The sequence below is a fragment of the Salvelinus alpinus genome, chromosome 13 (assembly GCF_045679555.1).
Source record: "Salvelinus alpinus chromosome 13, SLU_Salpinus.1, whole genome shotgun sequence".
Lineage (NCBI taxonomy): Eukaryota > Metazoa > Chordata > Actinopteri > Salmoniformes > Salmonidae > Salvelinus > Salvelinus alpinus.
Window position 1 is genome coordinate 13,603,507 of NC_092098.1, and position 9,103 is coordinate 13,612,609.

At 47.7% G+C, this 9,103-nt stretch overlaps 1 protein-coding gene across 1 annotated transcript; it reads left to right on the forward strand.

The window, feature by feature from the left end:
• Positions 1-448: 448 nt before the first annotated feature.
• LOC139537151 (endonuclease domain-containing 1 protein-like) lies at positions 449-4,437 on the forward strand. Its single transcript, XM_071338115.1, has 2 exons — positions 449-853; positions 3,369-4,437. Exons 1-2 carry the CDS (start codon positions 554-556, stop codon positions 3,963-3,965), a joined length of 897 nt encoding a protein of 298 aa, XP_071194216.1. The 5' UTR covers positions 449-553; the 3' UTR covers positions 3,966-4,437.
• Positions 4,438-9,103: the final 4,666 nt, after the last annotated feature.

The following is a 9,103-nucleotide window of genomic DNA, read 5'->3' on the forward strand; positions in this document are numbered from 1 at the left end:
TCCAAAGGAATAAGGACATTTCAAATGTCATATTATGGCTATATACAGAGTTGTAACCATGTGCAAGTAGTTAAAAAGCACAACATTGAAAATAAATAAACATAAATATGGGGTGTATTTACAGCGATGTTTGTTCTTCACTGGTTGCCCTTTTCTTGTGGCAACAGGTCACAAATCTTGCTGCTGTGATGGCACACCAATTATCAAAATTGGTTTTGTTTTCAAATTCTTTGTGGAGTGGTGTAATCTGAGGGAAATATGTGTCTCTAATATGGTTATACATTTGGCAGGAGTTTAGGAAGTGCATCTCAGTTTCCACCTCATTTTGTGGGCAGTATGCACATAGCCTGTATTCCCCCCCCCCCCCCCCCCTCTCTCTCTCTCTCACACACACACACACAGTATAATCACTATTATGTGGGGCCTATATGCATTCCAATACAAGGGATTTGCATAGCCTAGCCTATCTATGAACAGAGATAGAGAGACTTTCAATTTCAGAGACAAGTATACTGACAGCTTCTACTGCACCACTTCGTGAGCACTCTTCTCCATGGTTTCTTGCGTCATAGCGCGAGCTCAGGCGTTGGCCTGGGTGCTAGTTCTGGTGATGGTGGAGGCAGAGGTACAGGAGAACTACTCACCTGCGTGCCGTGAGTTCATGTACATGGGCACACCACCACTGGGACTTGAGGACAAAGCACTAATGAAGATTTGCCAGCGCTACAACGGCAAGCCACGTTTTGTCACTCTGTATGATACCTTTGACCACATCCCCGTCTACTCTGCCTACACCTTCAAGCGCTCTGATGGCACCAAAAAGGTTGATGTGCCCTGGATGTACGAGCCACAGGTATTTTAACAGACTCCTGTATCTCTGCAACATTGCCTTGTGCTTGTGTCTACAGATTAATATTTTTTTGTGTTATTGGCTACAATAAGAGGTTGATGGTCTCTGTGCAAATAGAACGAATAGTGAGCAATATACTGTTGTGTTTAGAAAGAGTCCATGAGGGTTCACTGACTGAGATTCCTTTAGTACCACTGTTCTTTATCTTATTAAAGCTAAAGGTGTCCGCATACATGGGTTCGTTTTGCTCCTAGCAGAACTCGGCTAGGCGAAGTGAACGTCTGTGCTCGCATACTCCCTAAAGACCTATGCTTGAAAAATGAGAAAAAAGCGGCAATTTTACTGCGCAAACTGTTTCTACTGGGAAGCATATGGTAAAGCTTACCATAAAGCTTAGCGTATGCTTCCCAGTAGAAACAGATTTCTCATGATGACAGCATTTGGTGATGTTTTGGTCTTCGGCGGGTTTTTCTTCGGCTGTTGGGGCACACACAGTATTTTCTTGAGATAGGTCTAAGTAGTTGAAGTCTATGCCCCTTCATCGGTGATTGCTCTACAGTACTACTCCTAGTAGGATTGGGAACTATGGACCCTATTCTTCAATTAAGTGTTTTCTGTCGTTCAACGAGAAAGGATTTGTTTTAATGCACATCTTTAAACTTGAGAAATACTGCACCAAACATCTTAGTTAGTTGTAAAATAAAAAACTAAGAACTTCTTGGCAAAAACTTCAAAATTAATTACAGATTTATTGATTTATCTTAGATTAATTCACACTATTTGAGGAAGTGTTTCTGGCTATGTTGTTGCTACGGCGTATATAGAGGGACAAACCGTAACATTGCCTATTTTTTCTTGTTTTTCAAGCGAAGGTCTTTGAAGTAAGTATGCAAGGACAGACGTTCGCTTTCGTCTAGCCGAGTTCTGCTAGGAACACTAAGAACCCAGTTCTGCTAGGAGCTCTAAGAACCCAGTTCTGCTTGGAGCTCTAAGAACCCAGTTCTGCTAGGAGCTCTAAGAACCCAGTTCTGCTTGGAGCTCTAAGAACCCAGTTCTGCTAGGAGCTCTAAGAACCCAGTTCTGCTTGGAGCTCTAAGATCCCAGTTCTGCTTGGAGCTCTAAGAACCCAGTTCTGCTAGGAGCTCTAAGAACCCAGTTCTGCTAGGAGCCCTAAGAACCCAGTTCTGCTAGGAGCTCTAAGAACCCAGTTCTGCTAGGAGCTCTAAGAACCCAGTTCTGCTTGGAACACTAAGAACCTAGTTCTGCTAGGAGCTCTAAGAACCCAGTTCTGCTTGGAACACTAAGAACCCAGTTCTGCTTGGAGCTCTAAGAACCCAGTTCTGCTAGGAGCTCAAAGAACCCAGGTCTGCTAGGAGCTCTAAGAACCCAGGTCTGCTAGGAGCACTAAGAACCCAGTTCTGCTTGGAGCTCTAAGAACCCAGTTCTGCTTGGAACACTAAGAACCCAGTTCTGCTTGGAGCTCTAAGAACCCAGTTCTGCTAGGAGCTCTAAGAACCCAGTTCTGCTAGGAGCTCTAAGAACCCAGGTCTGCTAGGAGCTCTAAGAACCAAGTTCTGCTAGGAGCTCTAAGAACCCAGTTCTGCTAGGAGCTCTAAGAACCCAGTTCTGCTAGGAACACTAAGAACCCAGGTCTGCTAGGAGCTCTAAGAACCCAGTTCTGCTAGGAGCTCTAAGAACCCAGTTCTGCTTGGAACACTAAGAACCCAGTTCTGCTTGGAACACTAAGAACCCAGTTCTGCTTGGAACACTAAGAACCCAGTTCTGCTTGGAGCTCTAAGAACCCAGTTCTGCTTGGAACACTAAGAACCCAGTTCTGCTAGGAGCTCTAAGAACCCAGTTCTGCTAGGAGCTCTAAGAACCCAGGTCTGCTTGGAGCTCTAAGAACCCAGTTCTGCTTGGAGCTCTAAGAACCCAGTTCTGCTAGGAGCTCTAAGAACCCAGTTCTGCTAGGAGCTCTAAGAACCCAGTTCTGCTAGGAGCTCTAAGAACCCAGTACTGCTAGGAGCTCTAAGAACCCAGTTCTGCTTGGAACACTAAGAACCCAGTTCTGCTTGGAACACTAAGAACCCAGTTCTGCTTGGAACACTAAGAACCCAGTTCTGCTTGGAGCTCTAAGAACCCAGTTATGCTAGGAGCTCTAAGAACCCAGTTCTGCTAGGAGCTCTAAGAACCCAGTACTGCTAGGAGCTCTAAGAACCCAGTTCTGCTAGGAGCTCTAAGAACCCAGTTCTGCTAGGAGCTCTAAGAACCCAGTACTGCTAGGAGCTCTAAGAACCCAGTTCTGCTAGGAGCTCTAAGAACCCAGTACTGCTAGGAGCTCTAAGAACCCAGTTCTGCTAGGAGCTCTAAGAACCCAGTTCTGCTTGGAACACTAAGAACCCAGTTCTGCTTGGAGCTCTAAGAACCCAGTTCTGCTAGGAGCTCTAAGAACCCAGTACTGCTAGGAGCTCTAAGAACCCAGTTCTGCTAGGAGCACTAACCCTCTGCTCTCTGTCAGCTCTCCACAGTGTCTGATTTTGGGGAGATGCAGCCCTTTCCTCAAGGAGACCTCCATCGCAGTTTTGAGGATGCCCAAGCGGTGCTGGAAGACTACTCCAACACAGTGAACTTTGAGCGTGGCCACCTGAACCCTGACGAGCATCAGTCTGACCCCAACGACAAGGCAGCCACCTACACCCTGACCAACGTGGTCCCTCAGGTCCGGGAGTTCAACATCGGCCCCTGGAAGACCCACGAGCACACCATACGCCGCCGCCTCAACAACTACTGCCGCGGCACTGCCTACATGGTCACTGGTGTCACCACCTCCGGGAACATGATCCGCCGCCACAACATTGACCGTGTGGCCGTTCCCACCTACCTGTGGTCAGCTTACTGCTGCATCGACTACGACCGCAACGCGCCCTTTGAGGAGCGCACCAAGTTCCCAGCCTACGCGGCCCACGGTCTCAATGAGAAAGAGAGGCCTGAGGTGCTGGAGATGTCTGTTCAACAGCTGGAGAACTTCCTCAAGAGTGTCACCTTTGTGGACAAGACCTTTCAGATCTTCTATGATAATTGTGTATCACCTGATAATGGCCTGCACATGACTTGACACTATACAAACAATTATGTGTAGCGTAATTTACTTAAACTATAATGTAATCGAAAAGGAGGTAAATCTGATGTGTGGTCTTACATGAATGCTTACGGTTTGCTTCATCCTTCTTCAATTATTTTCTCTCAGCAGCATATATCACAGTAGCCTACATGATCGCTCACCTCATATATCGAATATGTGGCCTGCAAGAAACAACATATTTTACAAATACATTAAAGCAATCCAAGTAATGGTAATTGACAATCAGTTTGTCTACTTATAAACCCTTTATAAACCTGTTAATCATATAAACCAGTAAGGTTTTTTCGTGGCAGATTTATATATATATTTTTAAAGATCCCAGTTCTGACTGACAATTTTCTTTGCTTGTAAAGCTTCCTCAGCTTTTTAAAATCCTACTTTCTCCAATGACATTCAATCATGTGCACAAGCCCCTTGTTTCTTGATGAATAAAGACTTTCACTCCATTTCCTTTTTTGTCTCTTTTCTCCAACTAGTAAGATAAAGAAAAGTCTTATTTTGCAATCATTTGAAATATGTTTGGTTCCATAGCAAAAACACAAATATTGCAGATAATACTGTAACTATCTGATGAATATCCCTTTATTGCACTCACTCACTCATTCATCACTCACTCACTCTCCTTTGTCTTTGGTCAAAGTCCACATGGAATCTCCTGTGTGCTTTATCTGTCTGTGGTATTGTGCTAATCTACCATTACCACTGCCTTGCTACTTAACCTCACCTGACACTGAAGGCCATATTTGTTCTCCACATAGATAGATTAGAGAGCAGGTTTTACATTTTACAGTATGCCAACCATGCCAAGACACACTTCTGTGTAAATGGAGGAGAGAGGAAAGACTGAAATGACAAGACAAAAGAGGCTTGTTGGCAGAATGCTTAGCACATGAGTGTTCCATATTACATAGGGTGCTCAGTGAAATGAGTCCTCTCAGTACATTGCATGAGAGTGGGGTTATGATAGGTGATAGCCAATGAAAGGCCTGTCATACTCTGATTAGACATTTCAAGGAATTGAATGAAAGGGAGCATTCAAGAATAGCAGAAGATGTGATACACCGCCTAAAGACTTTGATGTGATCCTTTAGCCTATAGCAGGGGTCTCCAACCCTGTTCTTGGAGAGCTACCTTTCTGTAGGTTTTCGCTTTAACCCCAGTTGTAACTAACCTGCTTCAGTTTATCAACCCGCTAATTATTAGAATCAGGTGTGTTGGATTAGGGTTGGAGTGAAAACCTATAGGGCGGTAGCTCACCAGGAACAGGGTTGGAGATCCATGGCCTATAGCCTATAGCAGGGATATTCGACTCTTCGACTACGAGGTCTGGAGCCTGCTGGTTTTCTGTTCTACCTGATAATTAATTGCACCCGCTAAATCAGTCCCTGATTAGAAGGGCACAATGAAAAAACACTGTGGAACTGGAGTTCACTTTGAGGGGTCTATAGCCTCCCTAGTGAGTGTACTACCTCCTCTGCCAAGATGACAGGGTCTTTATGGCATTTATGCTTGGTCAAGTTCCTGCTCATGCTGTTCGCCCTAAAGTTCCCCCTAAATTGCTAGATTAATGGTAGAAATGGGATAGTCTCTCAGGCTGATATTGGTTACTGTGTCCCTGGCTGCTTTGGGGTTTGTGCGCAGGTCACTTCTAGATAGATGGTAAAGTGTGGCATGGAGTCCTTGTATGTTAGGGTACAATTGCTATATTCTATTATTCCCCCACCAGTTACAGTAAATTCACATAAGTACACATAAGACTATGCTGATTGGATAATAGAGAACAAGCCAACACGTGTTCTTGTCATTCACTCTACACAAAATGGTTGCATCCCTCTATCACATTATTTACTCACTTTGCATATCTGGCCTTTGGCATTTAAATTCTAACTGCACACTTTGTCTTTCATTTCACTCTCCTGCAGTCATGCTGGTAAGAGCCATGCAATTATCGCCGGGCTGTTTGGTGTTGGCATTCTCCCTGTTCCATAGTGCACCTCAAGCCACTGTGGTCGAGTACTTCAACCATGTAGAGCGATGCAAGAACTCCTTATATATGGGAACCCCACCACGGGGAATCATTAATGACAAACTGAAGAAGATCTGTCAGCGCTATGCCGTCAAGCCACGCTTTGTGACCTTGTACGACCCCCAGAAATGCATCCCTGTCTACTCAGCCTACTACTTCAAGAAGACAGAGGGAGAGCGGCGTGTGGACTATTCCTAGATGTATGAACCACAGGTCAGTCAAAATCTTTATTGCTGTTTTTGTAGGTCTACTCCTCAAATGTGATGTCATAACTTTATGTTTTTCCTATCGGAAAATGTTTGTAATTTCAAGTCCCTATTCTGCAGAGACCGGAGTTGAGCTGTTCTACCGGTTAAATGTTTGATAGAAGCCTTCGCTGAACACTGTAGCTTATTTCCCTTTGTATCAGAACTCAGGATAAGACGCAGATGCAGACAGTTTGGAAACAAGAGACAAAGGGCTGTGGGACATAGGTTTAATCCTAAACAGATGAAAAGTGGGATGTATGCGGAGGGTACGGGGCAACAGAAGACAAACAGCAGAAGGGCTAAGAATCTTGGAGATGGGGAAAGGGCCGATAAAACAGGGGGAAAGTTTGTGGGACTCCACCCGGAGGGGCAGGTCCTGAGTGGACAGCCATACCCTCTGCCCGAGACGATAACGGGGAGCCGAGGTCCGGTGGCAGTCTGCCTGTAGTCAATACCTGGAGATGGTCTTGGGAAGAGCCGACCGGGCTCTCTTCCAGATATGGCAACAGCGACGGACGAACATCTGGGCCGAGGGTATGCTGACCTCTTGCTCCGGGAAGAGCGGGGGCTGATATCCCAGGGAACACAGAAAAGGCGAGTGACCAGCGGCTGAGCAGGGGAGGGTGTTGCGGGCATACTCTACCCACATGAGTTGCTGGCTCCAGGTGGTGGGGTTAGCAGAGACAAGGCAGCGAAGAGTCATCTCCAGGTCCTGATTGGCTCGCTCCGACTGGCCATTAGACTGGGGGTGGAACCCGGAGGACAGTCTGGCCGACGACCCAATCAGTGTGCAGAACGACTTCCAGAACCGGAACGAGAACAGAGGATCCCGGTCGGAGACCATGTCCACTGGAAGTCCATGGATCCGGAAGACGTGCTGCACCATGAGCTGGGCCGTCTCCTTGGCTGAGGGTAGCTTGGGAAGAGGAATGGAATGGGTGGCTTTGGAAAACCAGTCCACCACGGTAAGGATAACAGTGTTGCCATCAGACGAGGGGAGACCTGTGACGAAGTCCAGGGATATACGTGACCAGGGACGGTGTGGGACAAGAAGTAGTTCCAGGAGGTCAGCCGGAGTTTGCAGAGGAGTCTTATTCTGGGCACACACGGTGCAGGCTGCGACGAACACAGATACGTCAGGAACCAAAGTGGGCTACCAAAAACGTTGTCATTACAAAAGCCTGGGTCTGACGGGAGCCAGGATGGCAGGCCAGTTGAGAGGAATGAGCCCATTCCAGAAAGGGCAGAGTTCAGGAAAAACATCCGGTTAGCCTTGCACCCCCCCCCCCCCCCCCCCCCCCGCTGCGCTTCACAACGCTGCGCTTCACAGACCTGGTTCTCTATACCCCAGATGAGTGCAGCCGCGAGACAAGAGATAGGCAGGATGGTCTCGGTGTCCAATGGTGTAGCAACGGGGCTATAGAGGCGTGTCAGTACGTCCGGCTTCACATACTTGGAACCTGGGCGGTAGGAGATGGTGAAGTTGAAATGGGTGAATAGCAGAGCCCATCGAGCTTGCCTGGAGTTGAGGCGCTTGGCGGTATGGAGATATTCTAGGTTCTTGTGATCTGTCCATACCATGAATGGGTGTTCCGCCCCCTCTAACCAGTGCCTCCACTCCTCCAATGACATATTCACCACAAGTAGCTCATGGTTACCCACGTCGTAATTCCTTTCCATGGTGTTGAGACAATGGGAGAGGACAGAACAGACCCCACTTCGACGTCTGAAGCGTCGACCTCCACCACAAACCACCAGGACCGCCAGTACAGAAAGGGGGGAATCCAGGGTTCTGTAGCTCCGGATTAACCGGCGGTAGAAATGGGCAAACCCCAGGAAGCGTTGCAGCTGCTCTCTGGATGTGGGTTGCAGCCAATCCACCACCGTTCTCACCTTTCCAGGATCCATCTGTATGTTGCCTGTAGCTATAATGTATCCAAGGAAGGAGATGGTGGAGCGATGGAATTCGTATTTCTCCGCTTTGACGAACAGCTGGTTCTCCAGAAGATGCTGGAGGACTTGTCTGACATGGAGGACATGTTCTTGAAACGAGCAGGAAAAAACGAGAATTTCATCAAGGTAGAAGAACATGAACCGGTTCAACATGTCAAGGAGTACGTTGTTAACCAGGGCCTGGAACACAGCGGAAGCGTTGGTCAGTCCGAATGGCATCACCAGGTATTCATAGTGTCCGCTAGCCGTGTTAAAGGCAGTCTTCCACTTGTCCCCTTCCCGTATCCATACCAGATGGTAGGCGTTCCGGAGGTCCAACTTGGAGAAGATGGTAGCACCCCTGGAGAAGCTCGAAAGTCGAGGCGGTGAGTGGAAGCGGGTAACAGTTTTTAACCGTGATGCCATTCAGGCCCCGGCAGTCGATACACGGGTGGCGGAGTCAGAAGGACGGATACCCTCTACAGCCAGGGAGTCCTCAATATACCTCTCCATCGCCTTGGTCTCCTACCTGACAGGTAATAAAGCCGCCCCCGAGGCGATGTAGTGCCCGGGAGAAGGTTGATAGTGCAGTCATAGGGCCGATGAGGAGGAAGCGCGGTGGCACGGGCTTTGCTGGTATTCCGCGGGAACGGCGGAGAGGTCCAGGCAATGTGCATGGCAAAATGGGCTCAAACCCAGGATAGAACCAGTAGCCCAGTCGATCAGAGGATTATGCCTCTGGATCCAGGGGAAAATCCCAAAACCACGGGTGCATGTGGGGATTTAATGGGCAGGAACTGCATAGACTCACTGTGATTAACCGACACTCTCAGGTTAATGGAAAACATAGTGTGGGTGACTCTGCCTATAGAGCGCCCATCCAGCGCTCTGACGTCCATAGGAAT

Excerpts from the sequence above, each read along its gene's own strand:
- LOC139537151 (XM_071338115.1), top strand. The coding sequence starts at position 554 with ATGGTTTCTTGCGTCATAGCGCGAGCTCAGGCGTTGGCCTGGGTGCTA. Across the intron at positions 854-3,368 it reads CCTGGATGTACGAGCCACAG|CTCTCCACAGTGTCTGATTT; the intron begins GTATTTTAACAG and ends GCTCTCTGTCAG.